A 25,618-nucleotide genomic window follows, 5' to 3' on the forward strand; every position below is an offset into this window, starting at 1 on the left:
CTGGTGTGATCATCTCATCTGACCTCCCGGGTCACACGGGCCAGAGAACAGCTCCAAAACAATTCCTAGAGCAGAGCTGTTAGACAAACATCCCCAATTGATTTAAAATTGGCAGTGATGGAGGATCGACCACGACCCTTGGGAAATTGCTCCAATGATCAGTTACTCTGATCGTTACAAATTTACACCTCATTTCCAGTCTGAATTTGTCTAGGTTCAGCTTCTGTTCACTGGATCATGTTAGACCTTCCTTTGCTAGAGTGAAGATCCCGTTATTAAATACTTGTTCCCCACGTAGGTACTTACAGACTGTGATCAAGTGACCTTTTCACCTTCTCTTTGTTAAGCTAAATAAATTGAGCTCCTTGTGTCTCTCACTCCAAGGCAGGTTTTCAAGTCCTGTAATCATTCTCGTGGCTCTTCTCTGAATAAGGAAAAAAAAATCTCTTTCTAAAAAAGATAATTTTGGGGTCAAGAGGATATTACGGGTACCAGCTAATAAATTCTTTCTCTATGCAAATATCGACAATTCCATCTGCACCCCTATTCATCTGGCTCTGGCCCTGAGTTGTCACTGGTTTGGGGCTTGCATGCACGTTGCTGGTACCTCCGAAACTCTTCCTCCATGGTGAGGTAGAAGATGGGGTTGAGGCAGCTGCTGAAATATGTCACTACAGAAGCAATAGCACTTATTTTGTCCAGTTCAGGTGGAGGGTACATATCTGAGATCAGCAGGAAGGAGAAGACGTGATACGGCAGCCAGCAGAGGAAAAAGGTCGGGATCAAACCAAGAAGGATCTTGAGTGGCTTGGTGGACTGGATCAGCCTGTTTCTTCTCAGCTTGGCAGCTAGAATGATGTAGAAGGTTGGGATTAAGATCAAGGCGAATGGGATCAGAAACCCAACCAGGAACTGGATTGCAATGGCGGCCTTCACCCTCCCTGCATCTGGTTGGAAATACCTTCTGATCCTGGGAGGTGGGAACAGGTATTCCAAGACATCACCGTACCTCAAACTGAACCCAAGAGACAGGGCCCACAAGCCCATAACCACCCCAAAAGACAGGGGGAGCGTGCGGCGGTTCTGGACCCACTCAGGACATGCCACTAAGATGCAGCGATCGACACTGAGGGCCGTGAGGAGGAAGGCGCTGGAGAACATGTGGAGGGAGGTGATGGTGCTGCTCAGCCTCCAGGTGCAGTCAAAGTCGAAGATGGAAATTAATCTGATTGGCAGGAAGATGATGAAGATGAAATCGGCCAGGGCCCGGTTCCAGAACCATATGGCACTGACCGTTCTCTCCACACGGCAGCTAGCAACGAAGAGGACGTAGCTGTTTAATGGCACCCCGGTGAGGAAGGCCATGCCACTCAGCACCTGGAGGAGGGTTGAGAGGAACATCATTGTCGTAGGAGTTGCAGCCACAATCTCCCCTCCTTCGTCAGGACTTGGTGGGGGCAGTACAGACGTTCTACTGAACAAAGGAAGGAAGAGCAATGAAAAGGGCTCCAGGAGAGGACATGGACAGAATGAGACAGCCACAAAGTTTGTAATCTCCTCAGAGTTTACAAACTCCCCAGATCCTAAGCTTAGCTCAAATAGGATCAAATACAATGGTTCAAAGACCTTAGAAGCATAGAGCCAGAGGGTTAGGCGGGGACCACGAGGGTCATCTCATCTAACCCCCTGCCAAAGGTCATCTCATCTAACCCCCTGCCAAATGCTAGAAGTCTAAATAATAAGAGGGTGAACTAGAGTGCCTTGTGATAAAGGAGGATATTGATATAATAGGCATCACAGAAATCTGGTGAAGTGACGACAATCAATGGGACACAATCATTCCGGGGTACAAAATATATCGGAAGGACAGAACAGGTCGTGCGGGGGGGTGGGGGGGAAGTGGCACTATATATGAAAGAAAATGTAGAATCAAATGAAGTAAAAATCTCAAATGAATCCACATGTTCCATAGATCTCTATGGATAGTAATTCCATGCTCTAATAAGACTATAACATTAGGGATCTATTATCAACCACCTGACCAGGACGGTGATAGTGATGATGAAATGCTAAGGGAGATTAGAGAGGCTATCAAAATAAAGAACTCAATAATAGTGGGGGATTTCAATTATCCCCATATTGACTGGGAACATGTCACCTCAGGACGAAATGCAGAGACAAAATTTCTCGATGCTTTAAATGACTGCTTCTTGGAGCAGCTGGTACAGGAACCCCCAAGGGAAGAGGCAATTCTCTATTTAGTCCTGAGTGGAGCGCAGGAGCTGGTCGAAGAGGCAACTATAACAGGACCGCTTGGAAATAGTGACCATAATATAATAACATCTAACATCCCTGTGGTGGGAAGAACATCTCAACAGCCCAACACTGTGGCATTTAATTTCAGAAAGGGGAACTATTCAAAAATGAGGGGGTTAGTTAAACAGAAATTAAAAGGTACAGTGACTAGAGTGAAATCCCTGCAAGCTGCATGGACACTTTTCAAAGACACCATAAGAGAGGCCCAACTTCAATGTAGACCCCAAATTAAAAAACCCAGTAAAAGAACTAAAAAAGAGTCACCGTGACTTAACAACCATGTAAAAGAAGCAGTGAGAGATAAAAAGGCATCTTTTAAAAAGTGGAAGTCAAATCCCAGTGAGGTAAATAGAAAGGAGCATAAACACTGCCAAATTAAGTGTAAAAATATAATAAGAAAAGCCAAAAAGGAGCTTGAAGAACAGGTAGCCAAAAACTCAAAAGGTAATAACAAAATGTTTTTTAAGTACATCAGAAGCTGGAAGCCTGCTAAACAACCAGTGGGGCCCCTTGATGATCGAGATACAAAAGGAGCACTTAAAAACGATAAAGTCATTGTGGAGAAACTAAATGGATTCTTTGCTTCAGTCTTCACGGCTGAGGATGTTAGGGAGATTCCCAAACCTGTCGTCCTTTGTAGGTGACAAATCTGAGGAATTGTCACAGATTGAAGTGTCACTAGAGTAGGTTTTGCATGCATCCGATGAAGTGGGCTGTAGCCCACAAAAGCTTATGCTCTAATAAATTTGTTAGTCTCTAAGGTGCCACAAGTACTCCTGTTCTTTTTAATCTATTAAAGTTCTTTGAAGGGGTTAACAAACATGAGGACAAGGGGGATCCAGTGGACATAGTGTATTTAGGTTTCCAGAAAGCCTTTGACAAAATCCCACACCAAAGGCTCTTACGAAAATTAAGTTGTCATGAGATAAGAGGGAAAATCCTTTCATGCATTGAGAACTGGTTAAAAGACAGGGAACAAAGGGTAGGAATAAATGGTAAATTTTCAGAAAGGAGAGGGGTAACTCGTAGTGTTCCCCTAGGACCAATCCTATTCAATTTATTCATAAATGATCTGGAGAAAGGGGTAAACAGTGAGGTGGCAAAGTTTGCAGATGATACAAAACTACTCAAGATAGTTAAGATCAAAGCAGACTGTGAAGAACTTTAAAAAGATCTCACAAAACTAAATGATTGGGCAACAAAATGGCAAATGAAATTTAATGTGATTAAATGTAAAGTAATGCACATTGGAAAAAATAACCCCAACTATACATACAATATGATGGGGGCTAATTTAGCTACAACGAATCAGGAAAGAGATCTTGGAGTCATCGTGGATAGTTCTCTGAAGACGTCCATGCAGTGTGCAGCGGCAGTCAAAAAAGGGATAGAGAATAAGAAAGAGAATATCTTGTAGCCTTTATATAAATTCATGGTATGCCCACATCTTGAATACTGTGTAAAGATGTGGTCTCCTTATCTCAAAAAAGATATACTGGCATTAGAAAAGGTTCAGAAAAGGGCAACTAAAATAATTAGGGGTTTGGATCAGGTTCCATAAGAGGAGAGATTAAAGAGGCTAGGACTTTTCAGCTTGGAAAAGAGGAGACTAAGGGGGGATATGATAGAGGTATATAAAATCATGAGTGGTGTGGAGAACGTAAATAAGGAAAAGTTCTTTACTTGTTCCCATAATATAAGAACTAGGGGCCACCAAATGAAATTAATGGGCAGCAGGTTTAAAATCAATAAAAGGAAGTTCTTCTTCACACAGCACACAGTCAACCTGTGGAACTCCTTACCAGAGGAGGTTGTGAAGGCTCGGACTATAACAGCATTTAAAAGAGAACTGGATAAATTCATGGTGGTGAAGTCCATTAATGGCTATTAGCCAGGATGGGTAAGGAATGGTGTCCCTAGCCTCTGTTTGTCAAAGGGTGGAGAAGGATGGCAGGAGAGAGATCACTTGATCATTACCTGTTAGGTTCACTCCCTCTGGAGCACCTGCATTGGCCACTGTTGGTAGACAGGATACTGGGCTGGACGGATCTTTGGTCTGATCCAGTACCACCATTCTTATGTTCTTATGTTCAAGATGCAGGATTTGTTGTGTCTATTTTCTGCCCAAACATTTTTTTTTGTTTTTACATAGTATCAGTTCTTTTTACTAAATCAAATATTTAAAAAAACCCACATTTGCTTCTTGCTGAAAGGTTAGATTTCTAGGCAAGGGGAGGTGGACAGTGGGTACTGGGGTGTCCTGGAGGCAGAGACAGAGTGTGAGACACCCTGAAATCTAAGTAAAATTCCCAAATAATCTTCTTGCTTTTAGTTTCCCAAAAGGAGCTGGCTATTCCCGTCTTTGTTTAAAAAAAAAAAAGTTAATGAATGATTGTCTCCCCACCATTTTTTTTAAATAATGGAAATTCTAAAAGTGATTCTTCTTCCGCCTGCCTTCATTTTGAAGTGAAGTTTTTGTGTGGTTTGGGCCATTTTGGGAGGTGAATTAGTGGAGTAAGCAAAATCCCCACCCAAAGATTCCCCCCAATGGAAATATCTGGTGACAGAGAGCAACTCCCCAGGAGGAGAAAAGTAAGTGTGAAACAACGACGACAACAAAAAAGTCATCAAAACACCAGAGGAAGAAGAGACCAGTAACAAGCCAAAAGATTTTTTTTTTAAGGGAGGATATTGCAAGAGTCTATTTTAGTGGACAGACATGGAGTCAGGACGCCTGGGCTGCATCCCAGACTCTGCCACTGAATTGTTCGGGGAGATTGGATAACTCACGTCATCGCCCCGTGACTCAGTTTCCAATCCAAACAGTTCTCTGTTAAAATGTGAGCTCGCTCTGGCCAGGCCTGTTTCTCCCTGTGGCTCTGTGCAGCACCTGGCACGACGGGGCCCCTGAACTTGGTCAGGGTCTGTGCAACACCCAGCGTGACGGGGGCACCTGACCTCTGACAAGAAGACCCACAAATAATTTCAACCTGCTCTATCTGGACTGGATGAGGGGAGAGGATGGGGCAGCTGGGAGGGGGGATATTGGGCAGTGATGAGGGGCAAAATCAGATCCAGTGGGCCATCTGGGGGGTTTTCCTCATTTCCTTACCTGTGTCTTGGGGGGATGCAGCATTTCAGAGTCGACCCCCGTCCCAGGTTCCCCAATGCGATGCCTGCAGCTCGCCCAGAGTGGCTCAGCCCAGAGCAGGAAGCCGTTCATGTGGGGGTATATCTGGCGGGGGGGGACAATGTGGGGAGATCACAGGACGTGGCTGGGTCCGATCATTTCTGCAAAGCCTCGAAGGTCTTTGTCAACCACAGCTATATGCAGACATCACACAAACCACAAGCTCCCCCCACCTCGCTGGGCCCTAGCAAGGTGTCTGCATTTGGCTGTCCACATCCGGCGGCAGGCGGGCAGGGCCCCCAGTGAAGAGCAGGGGCTGAGACAGCCATGTCAAGCCAGCTCCACCGGGTGAGGTCCCAGGATCTGAGACACCAGCTTGGACTTTCCCCTCCAGCTCCTTCTGGCTGTGGAAAGCAAACAGAGTCCCGCTGGGAGATGGATGCATGAGATTCTCGGTGCTGCCTTTGCTGCAGGGAACCCACCCCTTGGCCCAGTCACGTTACAGGCCAGGCAACGCTAAGGAAACCCTCGCTCTGTGCTGGGGACCACACAAACCACAGCCCAGCCTGAAACCTGCCTTCGTCTTTCATCATTTGTCTTGAGGCCTCAGGTGTGGGGGTACTTTTTAGCTCAATGTGAGCTTCCACAATAAGCAGGGCTCCAGCCATCAACAGGGAATCTCGATTAGGAGCAGGGAGGTGATTTTCCCTCTGGATCTGGCCCTGGTGTGACCGCCACTGGGATTCTGTGTCTGGTTCTGATGGGAGATCTTCCCATCAGGAGTGATTTGTGGGTAGGTCCTGCCACCCTTCACCCTCAAAAGTCCTGGAGAGGCCATGCCAGGTGGTGAGTGGATCATGAATCTCTCACTTCATTGGCTGTATGCCACACGACATAGTGTCTGCTGTACGACTGGCTACAGGGTTGACTGGATGCTGAAGAACGGCCACCAACATAGCAAAGGGTGAAAGCTGCATGAACTTTGGCTGGGAATATCAGGATTCATTGAAACATTGGTTTTGAAAGCCACTGTGATGGGATTCCCATAATGCAAGCTGGGCTGTGGGACCACTGAGCCCTCTGTCCCACCAACCTGGGATGTTCCTCTCACACTGTGATACTGTGTCAAGATACAAACCTCTGGCAGGTCCTGCACTTACACAGCCATCCTCAGGTAGGGACACACCCAGCTGAGTTCCATGAATGGTCTCCTAGACCCTCAGGAACCAACAATAGGGAGACTCCAGTGAATTCCCCCCCGGCTCCCAGGCCTTCCAGCCCAGAAATGTACTGTCCTGCATTGGTCACAAGCCCAGCCAGTGTAAGTTCATTACCCAGTCCACAGCTCCCTCAATGTGGAGTGCACACACCAGCTTTTGTAAACTGAGCTGAGATTTCTCAAGCATTTCAACCAAACACACAGTTTTACGTAGAATATAAAACAGGTTTATTAACTACAGACAGATGGATTTTAAGTGATTATAAGCAGTGAGCATAGAGATCAAAGTTGGTTACCTATGAATAAAAGTAAATTCACAGTCTGAGTTCTATAAACTAGACAGGATGTGAATCAAGCCGTGTCTCACCCTGGCAGATGGTACAAGCAGGTGACAGATCCTCAATACACAGGCTGGGCTTGTCTTCCAGCCCAATACCAAACTTCCACAGTTCAAAGTCTTTGTCCTCCAGACATGTTTCCAGGCAGTGAATTGTGAGGGGAGTGAGGCGAAGTGGTGATGTCACTTCCCCTCTTTTGTAGTTTCTTCAACTTCCTGAGAATATATTTTGCTATGACTTGGGTCAAACAGTCTCCATTGTCTACATGTTCTCTCTGAGAAATCTCCATTTTATACAGTTCCTGAGATAGTGGATTCTTCCATGGGTGTTGATGAGCCTTTAATGCAATCTGGGTCCTCCATTGTTGTACCTGAAAAGCTGGTTGTGGGTGTTCCCAAAATCACAATTTATTTCAGTAACACACACATAGCAACATTTCCTAACTCCCCATACAATGACAGGACATACAATTTAACAGGATATTAATAATCAACAGATCAAGACTTTTTAAATGATACCTCACAAGGCAGACTTTGTTCATATTTATAGCACAGTCATGAATATGGTGGTTCCAGGGTGCTGTTTTGAGGTACACAGTGACACAGACACACACTTTATTTTAAAGTCCCCAACATTTTAAACAGATCCTCACTCCAGTGGCTTCCAAAACAGAGCTGGATAGTTCTGGTTTTCTGAAACTTTTGGCAGAGTTTTGTACCGTCACCAACCTTTACAATTTGTTTGCAGCATTCGCCATACTTCTCATTTTCCTCCAAGCCCCAGATCCTGGAATCATATGATTAGTTGGCAATTTCAGTTTTCATTTCTGTTTTTTTTTTAAGCAGGTTTTTGGCCCTCTTTGTTGCAGACAAAAGCTTGAAATTGCCCCAAAAAATCAGGAGGCAAAAAAGATGAATCCAAATGTTTTTCTGTTCAAAATAATCTCATGATGTTTTACTAGGCAGCTAAGGATCTGGTCTAAGAGGGGAATATAACTGAACCACTTGGTAATAGTGACCATAATATAAATAGATTTAACATCCCTGTGGCAGGGAAAACACTGCAGTAGCATTTAATTTCGGAAAGGGGAACAACACAAAAAATGAGGACTTAGATAAACAGCAGTTAAAAGCTACAGTGCTATATGTGAATTCCCTGCAAGCTGCACTGAAACTTTTTAAGGACACCACAATGGAAGCTCAAATGTATACCCCAAATTAAAAAAAAAACAGTAAGAAAACCAAACAAGCACCACTGTGACTAAACAACAAAGTAAAAGAAGCTTTGAGAAGCAAAAAGGCATCTTTTAAAAACTGTAAGTTAAATATTATTGAGGAAAATAGTAAAGAGCATAAACGCTCTCAAGTGAAAATATAATTAGGAAGGCCAAAAAAGAATTTGAAGAACAGCTAGCCAAAGACTGAAAAAGTAATAGCAAACAATTATTTAAGTACATCAGAAGCAGGAAGCCTGCTAAAAAAACAGAGGGGCCACTGGACGTTCAAAATGTTAAAGGAGCATTCAAGGACTATATGGCCATTGCAGAGAAACCAAATGAATTCTTTGCATCAGTCTTCATGGCTGAGTATGTGAGGGAGCTTCCCAGAGCTGAGACAATCTTTTTAGGTGAAAGGAACTGTCTGAGGAACTGTCCCAGATTGGGGTGTCATTAGAGGTTTTGAGACAAATTGATAAACTAAACAGTAATAAGTGAGCAGGACCAGATGGGATTCATCCAAAAATTCTGAAGGAACTCAAATGTGAAATTATAGAACTACTAACTGTGATATATAACCTATCATTTCAATCAGCTTCTGTACCAAATGACTGGAGGATAGCTATTGTGACATCATTTTTTAAAAAAGTCTCCACAGGGGGTCCTGGGAGTTACAGGGTGGTAACCCTGATTTCAGTACTGGGCAAACTGGTTGAAACTATAGTAAAGAACAAAACTGTCAGACTCATAGATGAAAGTGATTGGTTCGGGAAGAGTCAATATGTTTTTTGTAGAGGGAAATCATGCCTCATTAAGCTATTAGTATTCTTTAAGGGGGTCAACAAGCACGTGGACAAGGGTGTACTTAGATTTTCAGCAAGTCTTTGACAAGGTACCTCGCCAAAGGCTCGTAAGCAAAGCAAACTGTCCTGAGATAAGAGGGGAGGTCCTCCCAGGGATCAGAAACTAGTTAAAAGATAGAAAAAAAAAGGGTAGGAATAAATGGTCAGTTTACAGAATGTAGACAGGTAAATAGCAGTGTCCCCCAGGGATCTGTACTGGACCAGAGCTGTTCAACGTATTCATAAACAATCTGGAAAAGGGGGCAAACAGTGGGTAGGGGCAAAATTTGCAGATTATACAAAACTACTCAAGATAGTTAAGTCCAAAGCTGACTGCGAAGTGTTACAAAGGGATCTCACAAAACTGGGTGACTGGGCAACAAAACGGCAGATGAAATTCAATGTTAATAAATGCAAAGTAATGCACATTGGAAAGCATAATCCCGACTATACATATAAAATGATGGGGTCTAAATGAGTTGTTACCACTCAAAAAAGAGATCTAGGAGTAATTGTGGATAGTTCTCTATAAACATCCACTAAATGTGCACCAGCAGTCAAAAAAGCAAACAGAATGTTGGGAATCATTAAAGGGATAGAGAATAAGAATGAAAATATCATATTGCCTCAATATAAATCCATCTAAAAAAGATATATTGGAATTAGAAAAGGTAAAGAAAAGGGCTTCAGAAATTATTAGGGGTGTGGAACGGATTCCATATGAGGAGAGATTAATAAGACTGGGACTTTTCAAATTGGAAAAGATATGACTACGGGGGGATATGATACAGCTCTATAAAGTCTTGACTGGTGTGGAGAAAGTAAATAAGAAGTGTTATTTACTCCTTACCATAACGCAAGAACTAGAGGTCACCAAATCAAATTAATAGTCACCAGGTTTAAAACAAACAAGAGGAAGTATTTCTTCACACAACGCACAGTCAATCTGTGGAACTTTTTCCCAGAGGATGTTGTGAAGGCCAAGACTATAACAGGTTTTAAAAAAGAACTAAATAATTTCATGGAGGATAGGTCCATCAACGGCTATTAGCCAGGATGGGCAAGGATGGTGTCCCTAGCCTCTGTTTGCCAGAGTCTGGGAATGGGCAACAGGGGATGGATCACTTAATGATTCCCTGTTCTGTTCATTCCCTCTGGGGCACCTGGCATTGGCCACTTTCGGAAGACAGGGTACTGGGCTAGATGGACCTTTGTTCTGACTCAGTATGGCCATTCTTATGTTCTTATGTTATGTCTCATTGACTTTCAGCAAGGTTCCTATGGGCCTAAACACTTTTAAAAATAGTACTTAGACCCTTTTGAAAATCTTACCCATTTTTCATATACCCGCTGATCTTCAACAAACACAGGGAAGAAGAAGAGCTGGAGCCCCAATGGGAGCAAAGATGAAATGATGAGAAAAATAAGGACATGAAGACGTAGGAAAGATCAAACCACAAAGAACCAAATGGCCTAAAATGTTCTAAAAATTAACAAAAGCAAAACTCTAATATATTTCACTAAAATGACAGGTTCATAGATTCCAGGGCTGGAAGGGACCATTGTGATCATCTCGTCTGACCTCCCAGATCACACAGGCCAAAGAACTACCCCTAAACAATTCCTAGAGCAGAGATTTTAGAAAAACATCCCAAATTAATTTAAAATTGCCGGTGATAGAGGATTCACGATGACCCTTGTGAAATTGCTCCAATGGTCAGTTACTCTGATCGTTAAAAATTTACACCTCGTTTCCAGTCTGAACTAGATTCAACTAGTGTTCACTGGATCATGTTAGACCTTCCTCTGCTGGATTGAAGAGCCTATTATTAAATACTTGTTCCCCACATAGGTACTTACAGACTGTCATTAAGTCACCTCTTCACCTTCTCTTTGATAAGCTAAATAGATTGAGATCCTTGTGTCTCGCACTCCAAGGCAGGTTTTCTAACCTATAATCATTCTCGTGGCTTGCTAAAAAACAATTTTGGGATTAAGAGGAAGTAATGGGTCCAGTGAACAGAATTATTTCTCCATGTAAATATCGACAATTCCATCTGTTCCCCTATTCATCCAGCTCTGGCCCCAAGTTGTCAGTGGTTTGGGGGTTGCGTGCATGTTGCTGGTACTTCAGAAACTCTTTATCCATGGTGAGGTAGAAGATGGGGTTGAGGCAGCTGCTGAAATATGTCAGGACACAAGCAAAAGCTCTTCCGAGATGCAGATGAGACAGAGGATCCATATTTGAGATTGGCAGCAATGAGAAGACGTGATACAGAAGCCAGCAGAGGAAAAAGGTTGGGATCAAGCCAAGAAGGATCTTGAGTGGCTTGGTGGACTGGATCGGCCTGTTCCTTCTCAGCTTGTCAGCTAGAACGATGTAGAAGGTTGGGATCAAGATCAAGGTGAATGGGACCAGAAACCCGACCAGGAACTGCATTGCAATGGTGGCCTTCACCCTCCCTTCATCCAGGTTGGAATACGTGCTGATGCTGGGAGGTGAGAGCAGGTAGTCCGAGACATCACCGTACCTCAAGCTGAACCCAAGAGACAGGGCCCACAAGCCTATAACCACCCTGAAAGCCAGGGGGAGCATGTGGCAATTCCAGGCCCACTCAGGGCGTGCCACAAGGATGCAGCGATCAACACTGAAGGCCGTGAGGAGGAAGGCACTAGAGAACATGTGGAGGGAGGTGACGGTGCTGATCATCCTCTTGACCAAGACAAAGTTCGGTATGGAGATGAAGATGAATCTGATTGGCAGGAAAATGATGAAGATGAAATCGGCCAGGGCCCGGTTCCAGAACCACACGGCACTGACCGTCCTCTCCACACGGCAGCCAGCAACGAAGAGGACATAGCCATTCAATGGCACCCCGGTGAGGAAGGTCAGGCCACACAGCACCACGAAGACGATTGCATACACCATCCTTGGAAGAGTTGCAGTCACAATATCCCCTCCTTTGTCAGGTCTCGGTGGGGGCAGCGCAAACGTTCTACTGAGCAAAGGAAGGAAAAGCAATGAAAAGGGCTCCAGGATAGGACATGGACAGAGTGAGACAGGCACAGAGTTTATAATCTCCTTAAAGTTTACGAACTCCCCAGATCCTAAGCTAAGTTCAATAGGATGAAATAATTGAAGTCCAATGTCACCAATGGTGAAAGACCTTAGAAGCATAGAGCCAGAGGGTAAGGAGGGGACCACAAGGGTCATCTCATCTAACCCCCTGTCAAATGCTAGAAGTCTAAATAATAAGATGGGTGAACTCGAGTGCCTCCTGATAAAGGAGGATATTGATATAATAGGCTTCACAGAAATCTGGTGGAGTGAGTACAATCAATGAGACCCAATCATTTCAGGGTACAAAATATATCGGAGGGATAGAACAGGTCATGGGGGGGGGGAGTGGCGCTATATGTGAAAGAAAATGTAGAATCAAATGAAGTAAAAATCTTAAATGAATCCACATGTTCCATAGAATTTCGATGGATAGTAATTTCATGCTCTAATAAGAATATAACATTAGGGATCTATTATCAACCAGCTGACCAGGACAGTGATAGTGATGATGAAATGCTAAGGGAAATTAGAGATCCTATCAAAATAATGAACTCAGTGATAGTGGGAGTTTCAATTATCCCCATATTTACTGGGAAAATGTCACCTCAGGATGAAATGCAGAGACAAATTTTCTTGATAGTTTAAATGACTGCTTCTTGGAGCAGCTGGTACGGGAACCCACAAGGGGAGAGGCAGTTCTTGATTTAGTCCTGAGTGGAGCACAGGAGCTGGTCCAAGAGGTAACTATAACAGGACCGCTTGGAAATAGTGACCGTAATATGATGACATTTAACATTCCTGTGGTGGGAAAAACATCTCAACAGCCCATCACTGTGGCATTTAATTTCAGAAAAGTGAACTATGCAAAAATGAGGAGGTTAGTCAAACAGAAATTAAAAGGTACAGTGACTAAAGTGAAATCCCTGCAAGCTGCATGGACACTTTTCAAAGACATCATAAGAGTGACCCAACTTAAATGTATACCCCAAATTAAAAAAGACAGTAAAAGAACTAAAAAAGAGCCACCGTGGCTTAACAACGATGTAAAAGAAGCAGTGAGAGATAAAAAGGCATCTTTTAAAAACTGGAAGTCAAATCCTAGTGAGGTAAATAGAAAGGAGCATAAACACTGCCAAATGAAGTGTAAAAATGTAATAAGAAAAGCCAAAAAGGAGTTTGAAGAATAGGTAGCCAAAAACTCCAAAGGTAATAACAAAATGTTTTTTAAGTACATCAGAAGCAGGAAGCCTGCTAAACAACCAGTGGGGCCTCTGGATGATCGAGATAGAAAAGGAGCACTTAAAGACGATAAAGTCATTGTGGAGAAACTAAATGAATTCTTTGCTTCAGTCTTCATGGCTGAGGATGTTAGGGAGATTCCCAAACCTGTCGTCCTTTGTAGGTGACAAATCTGAGGAACTGTCACAGATTGAAGTGTCACTAGAGGAGGTTTTGGAATTCATTGATAAACTTAACAGTAACAAGTCACCGGGACCAGATGGCATTCACCCAAGAGTTCTGAAAGAACTCAAATGTGAAATTGCGGAACTATTAACTATGGTTTGTAACCTGTCCCTTAAATCGGCTTTTATATGCAATGACTGGAAGATAGCTAATATAATGCCAATATTTAAAAAAGGCTCTAGAGGTGATCCCGGCAATTACAGACAAGTCTAACATCAGTATCGGGCAAATTAGTTGAAACAATAGTAAAGAATAAAATTGTTAGACACCTAGAAGAATGTAAATCGTTGGGCAAAAGTCAACATGGTTTCTGTAAATGGAAATCATGTCTTACTAATCTATTAGAGGCCTTTGAAGGGGTCAACAAACATGTGGACAAGGGGAATCCAGTGGACATAGCGTATTTACATTTCCAGAAAGCCTTTGACAAGGTCCCTCAACAAAGGTCCTTTCATGGATTGAGAACTGGTTAAAAGACAGGGAACAAAGGTTAGGAATAGATAGTAAATTTTCAGAAAGGAGAGGGGTAACTAGTGCTGTTCCCAAAGGGTCAGTCATAGGACCAATCCTATTAAACCTATTCATAAATGATCTGGAGAAAGGGGTGAACAGTGAGGTGGCAAAATTTGCAGATGATATGAAACTGCTCAAGATAGTTAAGATCAAAGCTCACTGTGAAGAACTTTAAAAGATCTCACAAAACTGAGATATTGGGCAACAAAATGACAAATGAAATTTAATGTGGATAAATGTAAAGTAATGCATATTGCAAAAATACATACAATCTGATGGGGGCTAATTTAGCTACAACGAATCAGGAAAGAGATCTTGGAGTCATCATGCATAGTTCTCCTTCTGGGTCTGTGCAGTGCCTGGCACAATGGGCCCCCCGAGCTCGGTCAGTGTCTGTACACAATGAAACTCAATGGGAGCCCCTGAACTCTGACAACAGGACACACCAACAATTTCAAGATGAGGGGAGAGGATGCGGGGAGATCATGGGGGCATTGGTGTGGGTGGTGGGATAGAATGAGATCCAGTGGGGGCAGATGAGGGGGGTTATCTCATTTCCTTACCTGTGTCTTCAGAGGATGCAGTGTCTCAGATTGAACCCCTGTCCAAGGTCCCCAACGCGATGTCTGCCTGCAGCTCTCCCAGACTAGCTCAGCCCGGAGGAGGAAGCTGTTCATGTGGGGGTATATCTGGGGCGGGGAGAACAATGAGTGGAGATCACAGGATGTGGCTGGGTCCGAATACTTCTGCAAAGCATGGAAGGCCTCCGGCACCCACAGCTACATGCAGATGTTATACGAACCACAAGCTCCTGTTAGAATATAGATATTCAAGCCTGCCTGTAAAGGCCTATACTTTAAGAATGTAGGTGTATTTTTATCACTTAGCTAGTTACAAAAGTATAAAAACAAAGAATGAAAATCACAGTCTGCCTGTGTCTGAGCCTTCTCTCACTAGGATAGTCTGAGGCCTGGTTCTTAGGCTCAGCAGCAGGGGCAGACATAAGCTGGGAAGGGAACGGTCACATCCTCACATCCCAAACCAGTCACACTGACATAAGGGGCTATTGGGCTGTTAGGAAGATGATCCTGTCCTGATAGTGTCCATCACCACCAGATAAAGAAACAGATCTTAAGATGGTTAAAGAAAACTTAGTTTGATAACATCCTGTCTGGCAAGAAATCACTGATCAATGGTTGTGGTTGTGAAACCCTCATTTCTGTATGTTTTGTCTTTATGCCCCCCACTTTTCTATTCTTAAGCTGTCTGGTTCTCTAATTGTTTCTGTTTGTTGTATAATTCATTTTGCTAGGTGTAAATTATTGAGGGTAGTGGAATAAAATTAGAGAATTGTGTTAGGATTGGTTAGTTGAATTTCAGTAAAATGATTGGTTAAGGTACAGCTGAGAATATTACTATATAAACTGGGGTCAAACAGGAAGTGGGGGAAGGGAAATTGGAATCATGCTTGCTGGACATTAACCCCAATGTACATTGCATTGTCTGCACTATGGGCTGCTGGTCTTTTGCTGCTTGCTGTCTGTGTGACAAGAACCAGGGAAACAGGAGGGTGGAGGGAAAGCTCTCTAACAGCTCCCCTCACTCTGTTGGGCCCTAGCAAGGTGTCTGCATTCGGCTGGCCACTGCCGTGGGCCGGCAACAGGGCCCCCATCGGAGAGCAGGGACTGAGTCAGCAATGTCCAGATGACTCCACCGTGCGAGGGCCCAGGAGCAGAGACACCAGCTGGGACTCTGCCCTCCAGCCCCTCCTGGCTGGGGAAAGCGAACAGAGCCCTGTTGGGAGTCTGATGTATGAAATTCTCAGACCTGCTTTGCTGAAGGGAACCCACCCCTCGGACCAGGCCATGTTACAGGCCAGTGAATGCTAAGGAAACCCTCGCTCTGGATTAGAGACCAGACAAACCACAGCCCGGCCTCCAACCTGCCTTCTTGTTTCGTCATTTGCCTGGAAGCCTAATGTGTGGAGGCACTTTTCTCAATTAGGAGCAGGGAGGTGATTTGCACTCTAGATCCGGACCTGGTACAACCACCACTGGGATCCTGTGTCTGGTTCTGGCACCCACCCTTCATCAGCTGCAGCCCGAGAGCAGGAGCTGAGCTGCGATTGCATCGTGGCAAAAATTCAGCCCGTTCACACCTGGAAATGTACCAGACCCAGCTGGGCCCCTGAAGTGCCACTGGGTTGGGAGTGATTCGTGCGAGAATCCTGCCACCCTTCACCCCCAGTCACTCCTCAAACTTTCTGGAGAGACCTTGCCAGGTGCCGAGTGGATTGAGAATCTCTCAATTAGTTGGCTTTGAGACACATGACATTGTTTTTGCTCCACATCTGGCTGGTGGATGGGTTGGAAACTGGAGAATGGCCAGCGACGTAGCGAAGGGCAAAAGCTACATTAATTTTGACCAGGAATATCAGGATTCATTGAGACACTGTTTTAAAAAGTCACTGTGACACGGTTCCTGTCGTGCAACCTGGACTGTGCAACATCTGAGCCTTGTGCCCCACCAACCTGGGGTGTCCCTCTCACACGGTGATGCTGTGTCAAGCTGCAGACTTCTCACAGATCCTATGCTCCACAGCCATCCCCAGGCAGCGACACACCCTGCTGAGTTGCATGAATGACCTCCCAGCCACTCATGAACCACCAATTTGGAGGCTCCAGTCAATTCTGCCCCCCCCCACCCCCGGCTCCCTGGTCTTGCAGTCCAGAAATATACCTCGTACATTGGTGAGAAGCCTGGCCAATGTAAGTTCATTACCCAGTCGGCGCCTCACCCGATGTGGAGAGCACAAACACCAGCCTCTGTAAACTGACCTGAGATTTCACAAGCACTTCAGCCAAACACACAGTTTTAGGTAGAATATAAAACCACATTTCCAGTCTGAATTTGTCTAGGTTCAACTTCTCTTCACTGGATCATGTTAGACCTTACTCTGCTAGACTGAAGATCCCGTTATGAAATATTTGTTCCCCACATAGGTACTTTCAGACTATCATCAAGTCACCCCTTCACCTTCTCTTTGTTAAGCTAAATAGATTGCACTCCTGGCGTTTCTCACTGTAAGGCAGGTTTTCTAATCCAGTAATCATTCTTGTGGCTCTTCTATGAATCAGGCCAAAAAATTCTCTTGCTAAAAACAAAAATTTGGGGATCAAGAGGAAGTTACATGTCCCAGTGAACAGAATTCTTTCTCCATGCAAATATCGAAAATTCCATCCATTCCCCTATCCAACCAGCTCTGACCCCAAGTTGTCGGTGGTTTGGGAGTTGCGTGCATGTTGATGGTACCTCAGAAACTCTTCCTCCATGGTGAGATTCAAGATGGCATTGAGGCAGCTGCTGAAATATGTCAGGACATAAGCAAAAGCCCTTCCTCTGTTCAAAAGAGACAGAGGGTAATTAGCTGACATCAACAAGAAGACAACGACGTGATACGGCAGCCAGCAGAGGAAAAAGGTTGGGATCAAACCAAGAAGGATCTCGAGTGGCTTGGTGGACTGGATCAGCCTGTTCCTTCTCAGCTTGGAAGCTAGAAAAATGTAGAATGTTGGGATCAAGATCAAGGTGAATGGGATCAGAAACCCGACCAGGAATTGGATTGCAATGGCAGCCTTCACCCTCCGTTCATCCCCACAGAAATTCAGGATGGTGCTGGCAGGTGAGAGGAGGGATTCCCAGAGATCACCATACCACAAGCTAAACCCAAGAGATAGGGTCCACATGCCCAAAACCATAATGAAAGCTAATGGGGTCCTGTGGTGGTTCCAGGCCCATTCAGGGCGTGCCACAAGGATGTAGCGATCAACACCGATGGTCATGAGGAAGAAGGCGCTGGAGAACATGTGGAAGGAGGTGATGGTGCTGCTCAGCATATTGGCCCAATTTAAGTCCAGGATGAAGAAGGAGGTGAATCTGAGGGGCAGGAAGAGGATGAAGATGAAATCGGTCAGGGCCTGGTTCCAGAACCACACGGCACTGGCCGTCCTCTCCACATGGCAGCTGGCAACAAAGAGGATGTAGCTGTTCAATGCCACCCCGGCGAGGAAGGCCATGCCACACAGCACCAGGAAAGGAACTTGGAATTACTCCATTCTTGGAAGAGGTACAGTCACAATAGCCCCTCCTTCTCCTCACAGCTCAGCTTGGGCAGTGCAGACGTTGTGCTGAGCAAAGGAAGGAAGAGCAATGAAAAGGGCTCCAGGAGATGACACAAACAGAGTAAGACAGCTGCAGAGTTTATAATCTCCTCCGACTTTATAAACTCCCCAGATTCTGAGCTGAACTGAGATAGGATCAAATCCTTGTAGGCCAACGGCACCAATGGTTTGAAGATCTTTGGAGCATAGAGTCACAGGGTTAGAACGGGACCGCAAGGGTCATACCATCTAACTCCCTGTCAAGATGTAGGATTTGTTGTGTCTATTCTCAGCCCGAACATTTTTTGCTTTGCCCCTGAATTCTGACAACAGGCCCCGCAAATAATTGTAACTGGTTCTAGCCGGAGCAGATGAGGGGAGAGAATAGGGGCCTCTCGAAGGGGGGAAATCAAGGAGGCAGCAATGTGGGGGGCAGGACAGAAGGAGATCCAGTGAAGAAGCCGGGGGGGTTACCTCATTTCCTTACCCGTATCTTGGGGGGATGCAGTGTCTCAGAATCGACCACCATCCAAGGTCCCCAATGCGACGCCTGCAGCTCTCCCAGACTGGCTCAGCCCGAAGGAGGAAGCTGTTCATGTTGGGGTGTATCTGGGGTGGAGAGAACAATTACTGGAAATCACAGGAGGTGTCTGGGTCTGAATACCTCTGCAAACCGTGGAAGGCCTCCAGCACCCACAGCTACATGCAGACATTATGCAAACCGCAAGGTCCTGTTAGAATTTTCACATTCAGCCCTGCCTGTAAAGGCCTATACTTTAAGAACTTAGGTGTATTTTTACCACTTAGATAATTACAGAAGTATAAAAACAAAGAATCAAAATTACAATCCACCTCTGTATGGGCCTTGTCTCTCTAGGATAATTCATTAACGATCTGGAGGATGGCGTGGACTGCACCCTCAGCAAGTTTACAGATGACACTAAACTGGGAGGAGTGGTAGATACACTGGAGGGCAGGGATAGGATACAGAGGGACCTAGACAAATTAGAGGTTTGGACCAAAAGAAATCTGATGAGGTTCAACAAGGACAAGTGCAGAGTCCTGCACTTCGAACGGAAGAATCCCATGCACTGCTACAGGCTAGGGATTGAGTGGCTAGGATGCAGTTCTGCAGAAAACGACCTAGGGGTTATAGTGGACGAGAAGCTGGATATGAGTCAACAGTGTGCCCTTGTTGCCAAGAAGGCTAACGGCATTTTGGGCTGTATCAGTAGGAGCGTTGACAACAGATCGAGGGAAGTGATCATTCCCCTCTATTCAGCACTGGTGAGGCCTCATCTGAAGTACTGTGTTCAGTTTAGGGCCCCACACTACAAGAAGGACGTAGAAAAATTAGAAAGAGTCCAGCGAAGGGCAACAAAACTGATGAGGGAACTGGAGCACATGATTTATGAGGTGAGGCTGAGGGAACTTGGATTATTTTGTCTACAGAATAGAGGAAGAAGGAGGGGGGATTTGATAACTGCTTTCAACTACCTGAAACAGGGCTCCAAAGAGAATGGATCTAGACTGTTCTCAGTGGTACCAGATGACAGAACAAGGAGTAATGGTCTCAAGTTTCAGTGAGGGAGGTTTAGGTTGCATATTAGGAAACACTACACTAGGAGGGTGGTGAATCACTGGAATGGGTTACCTAGGGAGGTGGTTAAATCTTCCTTAGAGGAAAATTGGAATTATGCTTGCTGGACATTAACCTCAATAAGCATTGCATTGTCTGCACTACAGACTTCTGGTCTTTTGCTGCTTGCTCTCTGTGTGACAAGAACCAGGGAAGTGGGAGGGTGGAAGAAAAGCCCTCTAACATCTTGGTGCCATGACTCAGACGCATCATGTTGGACAGGTGCGTAGCAGCCAAGTAATTCCTCTCCCCAACAGTCTGTGCAGCTGCTTGGAGAGGGTATCGTGGACTCTCATGATGGTAGTTTCAGATTCTGGCAAGCGGTGGGCCAACATGTTGCCTTTGCCTCCGGACTTTTGAGTGCTGTTTAACTTAAATATGGATGGTGTGAAAAGGTGTTAAGGTGTACCTACGGGGGGGTAGGGAAATTCAAATACCTCATGGGAATGCAAAAGATAATAATCTGGTCCCATCATGACCCCCTCTGGCTGTTAAACATGCATACTATTTTACAGGGACAAGTGAGTGGGCACCGTATTGCAATGTGGTTACTGGCACTAAAAGCTGAAAACATTACTGCAGAAATGTTAAAGGAACCCGTAGTCTGGGTAGCTGAATTACACCTGGCTGGGACCCCACACCAATGTGAAGCCAGCCCAGGTAAAAGCCAACACCAGCTGTTTCGGGCAGCTAATCCCAGTCAGGTAAAGGTATAGTTTTTGGATGGAAATTGTATGTATCGGGGGGCAAAAAACTGCAGGCTTAGCTGCTGTGGAAATCAGAGGAACTGAGACAGTCAGCACCATTCATTTCTCACTAGAAGTAAGGTCAGCACAGAAGGCAGAACTGGCAGCCTTGCTTACAATTTTAACTGAAGTAGATCCAAAATTTGAGGCAAAATGTTGGGTATTGGTGGATTCGGATGATGTATTTTGTGGGGTCACATGGATGCTGAGATGGTGGGTGGATAATGATTTCAGGAGAACTGACAGCTCCACAATCAAGCATGCTAGCTGGTGGAAACGAGTGGAGGAACTTAGTCACAATTTTGCACGAATCAATGTGGTAAAGGTAAAGGCACACAAGTAGGGTGACCAGATGTCCCGATTTTATAGGGACAGTCCCGATATTTGAGTCTTTTTCTTATTTAGGCTCCTATTATACCCCAACCCCTGTCCTGATTTTTCACATTTGCTGTCTGGTCACCCTAAACACAAGAAAACAGGGCCCTTAAGCAAAGGGAATAACCTGGCCAATACAGAGGATAAGCGGGCTGCAACAGAGGCGCCCTCATGGTCATGGGAACCACAGCCGAGTGTGCCTGTAGCAGTGGTAACAAGAAGTGCGGTCGACACGGATCGTGGAGGGCGAATTCGGGAGCTGCAAGAATCTGACTCAGGACTGGAAGGCATCACAAAACTTGGGGATAGACATGGGCCAAAAGTGGTACTAAGGGAAGGGATTTGGTGTGTCCTAACAGCTGAGGGACCAGTAATGCTGTGCCCTCAAGGAAGCCAGACAGCTTTATTAAGTTGGGTGCATGGGAGCTTGGCAGGGGGAAGGAGGCGCTCTGAACTTCAAAAAATTGTGCTGGTGGCCAGGAATGGCAGCCGATTTAAAGTCTCATCTGGAACTTTGGATTGTGCCAGGCACAATCCACCTTACAAGGTGCTAAGGGGAAACTTAATGAGACAAGCCCCAAGGGGACCTCGGGAAAGAATACACATTGACTACACAGGACCCCTACCACCAGATCACAGACAAAACCGATTCATGTTGGTGGTGGTGGATACTTTCAGCAGGTGGGTGGATGCGTTCCCCACAAAGTATCAAACAGCCCAGGTAACTGAAAAAAAAATGGTAAATGAGGTATTGACTTGTTGGGGGGTCCCAAAGGTGATTGACTCAGACCAAGGAGCAGCTTTCCAGTTGGACGTGTTAGGGGAACTCTCAGTCCTCACTGGAATCACACAGTTGTTCCCTATGGCTTATCACCCACAGGCTGCAGGGCAGGTGGAACGCATGAACCACACCATCAAAAGTGAGCTGAGAAAGGGGGTGTAAATGGGAAGAAAAAACTGGTTACTGTTACTTCCCTTTGTCTTAATGAGAATAAGGGCACGAGAATCAAAGGGCACCGGATTTTCTCCATCGAGGCTCCCATAGGAAGGCCCATGGAAAGGTGGGAAAATCCACTTACCCCAGTACCTGGGGAAGTCACTACACACGCCTAACACCAGAATGGATTTTAACCCTAATTGACCATGCGAAACACGTACAGAAGGTGGTGGGCTGGTGAGACAAGCAAGGAGCAGCAGGTGTCAAAGCATGGTACGACCTGCCCAGGGAGCGTGATGTACCCACGGTGGTAGATCTAGCAATGTACAAAATTCCAGGTCAACATCACTCATTCCCAGCTCCTAAATGGAAGGGCCCCTACCTGGTCCTTGACCAATTGGAGCCCAGCCTGTTGCTATTGGGTACATAGAATTTGAGGGCGAGAGTGGGTTCACTGCACAGAGATAAAAAAGTCAAAACAAGGGATTGGGAAAGTGTACGCATAAATTCTGTCACGTGTGTATTACAGGTTAACCCACAAAGGAGAAAAAGATGGGAATTCCCTGGCCCTGGAGGGAATGATCATTACTGCTAATCACAATTGTTACAGTTATAAATTCTACTCAAATCCCACGATGTGCAGTGTGAAAAGGAGGAAATACATGGACTGCTACACCTGCAGCTTGTGGAAATGAAGCTAATTAGGACTATAAGAATTTCCCCCTAGAAAGATGTACCACCAACCATCCAACAGGAATTTGGCAGTGCTGATATATGGTTTATGGATTAGATGGGGGAATCCCAGCCACGTGGAGAATATCAAATTTATCAGGAAATATTGCATGGTACACCCTGGGTGCTGCCATGATTAATGATAGTGGAAAACACAGTTATCGAGCTATGTGGTTTGTTACAGAGGGTCCAAAGAATATAAACCTCTGGTCCCCTGGGGTGTATGAATCCCCTTGGGAAAATAAGGTTCCACAATTAGGATGTGACGTTACCATGTGTAACCACAATGACACTTCCATGGAAGATGATCCCCAAAGGTGTGATTGTTATGTACATATTACACAAGGCATATAATCCCCTTTGGGACATTGGGTGTATGATGAGTTAACCATTTTGCAGAATGTAACCCTGCAGGTGCTATGGATGCCAAGTTGGAAGAACCTGAATTTAAATTGGCCACAGCCTGGAGCTGGGAATATGCCCCAAGGAATGGTGGGTGGACCAAATTCATCCCAACTGTACTGTGTACACAAAAGGATTGAAAAAACAATGTGATTGGTGGGTGAGGGGGCACACCTGGAATCGTCGTTGGACAAGGGGATTGTAGGCAGCAGGGAACACTCTGCTGGGCACATGGAATCTCGGGGATGTGTGTGTAACCAAACAATTGATGAGCCAAAATGTGAGATTTCAGCAACAAATCAATGAATGAATGGCACAGCAACGATCAGCAGTTGCCACGGGATGCAGGACGGTAGTAGAGGTGAACCTGTGGGTAACTCATTGGGCAGGAGCCCTTGTGACCTGGGCAGGATGGCTTCAGAAGGCTAACATGTGTGTATATATACAAAATGCTCAGTTAGTAATGTTAATGGATATCATGAGAGACACTCAGTAAGAACAATGGCCTTTGGTGTTAAACTGGGAGGCTAGCCTATATGTATCCCCACTTGGGAAAATATACCCATCCACCTAGAAAATAATATCCCCAACCTGTGGGGCCAGTACTTGTGTAATTGTTACCATGATACAATGGGAAGGGAATGCAACTAAGGTGGTCCCCCTGAACCCTCTAGGAGAAACAAGCGAAGGAGGTGTGTGTTGGGGACCACTGGGAAATAGATGGGGAGGGTGGAACGGTGTGAATTAGACTTTACATTAAACAGTTGTGTATCCAGACGGGGCCCCTGGGTGTGCTCCTCTCCTATGACTATGGAGGAGCAGGATCAATGGCCTCTTGCAAGGAGGGCATTTAGGGGTAATGTATATGGGCACGGGGTATTCTGTTGGGAGCGTCTGCAATCCTGTAATATAACACTAGGAGGCAAAACCATACCAGCCTATGAGCAAATTATAAATGTCTATACATTGCGACCTGGACTATGGTGCACTAATGGATCAGTGGACCTAATCGCTGTAAACAATTGAACCAGCACCTATTACCCCATTCCGTACCAAGTAGTGAAATTGGTGTAAACAATACCGAATTTCACTGTGGATATTCAATGGACACACAATATGGACCAGAGTACACAAAGATTACAGGAGCTAGTCACTGTGGCTGCCAATAGTTGGACACACTTACAATACACACGTCAGGATGGCTTTGACAGAATTTTTGCCCTATCAAAGGAGGAGAAGCAGTGGTTTTGGTGATGGCCGGGATGTTGGACTATACTACAGTGGTCAGGACTCTCGGTGTTGCTGTGGATTATCATGGCGGCTGGTGTGTTTTAAGTATAGTTGTGTTACGTTGTATAGGGAAACAGTCAAGAAGGGCACAACCCTCTAAAGAACGGCCAATTATTAAAACCCGTAAGTAATTTAATAGGCCCTCCAGCCTAGTGTACTAGACAATCCAGACCCAACCTTCTTGGGTCCACTCTCATGGGAAGTCTGGAACACTAATTGGAATAGGTGTGGTATGCCCGTACCAGAGAAGGTGCAGGAGATTGTACTACTCCGGGGGCAGTGGGACAGATGGAGCATTGACACATTCCACCGTGATGCCTGGCCCTATCAGGAAATGTGTCGCCGTATGTCCTTTGCTTTTGCAGGGACACCTGGGCAGGAGGATCACAAAAGAAAAAGAAAGGGGTGGAGTGTTACAATATAAATATTCAGGCCTGCCTGTACAGACCTATACTTTAAGAACTTAGGTGTATTTTTATCACTTAGATAATTACAGCGATATGAAAACAAAGAACCAAAACCACAGTCTGCCTGTGTCTGGGCTTTCTCTCACCAGGATAGTCTGAGGCCTGGTTCTTAGGCTCAGGCCTTTGGCTCAGCAGCAGGGGCAGCCATAAGCCGGGAAGCGAATGGTCACATCCTCACCTCCCAAACCAGCCACACTGACATAAGGGGCTATTGGGCTGTTAGGAAGATGATCCTATCCAGGACTGGCTTTAGGATGTGCAGGGCCCAATTCGAAAGAGCTGCCACCGAAATGCCGCTGTAGACAGCGGTAGTGATTGAGCTGCTGCCAAAGATAGTGGTGGCAATTCGGCGGCGGCTCAATTGGTTGCCGCTGTTTTTTGCAGCTCTTAGGCGGAGGGTCCTTCCTCAGCAGCAGTTGTCTTCCGGGGCCTTACCTTCCAGGGCCCCTCTTCCAGATGCTGCGGAGCCCTCTTAGGCACGAGGCCCAATTCATGGGAATCGGGGAGAATCGGCCTAAAGCCAGCCCTGATCCTATCTTGACAGTGTCCATCTCCACCAGATAAAGAAACAGCTCATAAGATGGTTAAAGAAAACTTAGTTTGATAGCATCCTGTCTGTCAAGAAATCACTGATCAATGGTTGTGTTGGCAAAGCCCTCATTTCAGTATGTTTTATCTTTATGGCCCCCACTTTTCTATTCTTAATCTGTCTGGTTCTCTACTTGTTTCTGTCTGCTGTATAATTAATTTTGCTAGGTGTCAGTTAATTAG

General features: G+C 45.2%; 2 protein-coding genes and 1 pseudogene across 2 annotated transcripts; all 3 read right to left on the reverse strand.

Moving 5' to 3' along the window:
* Positions 1 to 421: 421 nt before the first annotated feature.
* Positions 422 to 1,404, reverse strand: LOC117869874 (C3a anaphylatoxin chemotactic receptor-like). The gene has a single exon (XM_034756979.1). It carries the CDS (start codon positions 1,402 to 1,404, stop codon positions 544 to 546), a length of 861 nt encoding a protein of 286 aa, XP_034612870.1. The 3' UTR covers positions 422 to 543.
* Positions 1,405 to 11,126: 9,722 nt separating this feature from the next.
* On the reverse strand, positions 11,127 to 11,990 carry LOC117869875 (chemokine-like receptor 1). Its single transcript, XM_034756980.1, has one exon. The coding sequence runs from the start codon at positions 11,988 to 11,990 to the stop codon at positions 11,127 to 11,129; it is 864 nt and encodes a 287-aa protein (XP_034612871.1).
* A 5,357-nt stretch (positions 11,991 to 17,347) lies between these two features.
* On the reverse strand, positions 17,348 to 18,214 carry LOC117869876 (annotated as a pseudogene).
* Between the last annotated feature and the right edge of the window lie 7,404 nt (positions 18,215 to 25,618).

This window comes from Trachemys scripta, chromosome 24 (assembly GCF_013100865.1).
Source record: "Trachemys scripta elegans isolate TJP31775 chromosome 24, CAS_Tse_1.0, whole genome shotgun sequence".
Classification (NCBI taxonomy): domain Eukaryota; kingdom Metazoa; phylum Chordata; order Testudines; family Emydidae; genus Trachemys; species Trachemys scripta.

Excerpts from the sequence above, each read along its gene's own strand:
- LOC117869875 (XM_034756980.1), bottom strand. The coding sequence starts at position 11,990 with ATGGTGTATGCAATCGTCTTCGTGGTGCTGTGTGGCCTGACCTTCCTC.
- LOC117869874 (XM_034756979.1), bottom strand. The coding sequence starts at position 1,404 with ATGATGTTCCTCTCAACCCTCCTCCAGGTGCTGAGTGGCATGGCCTTC.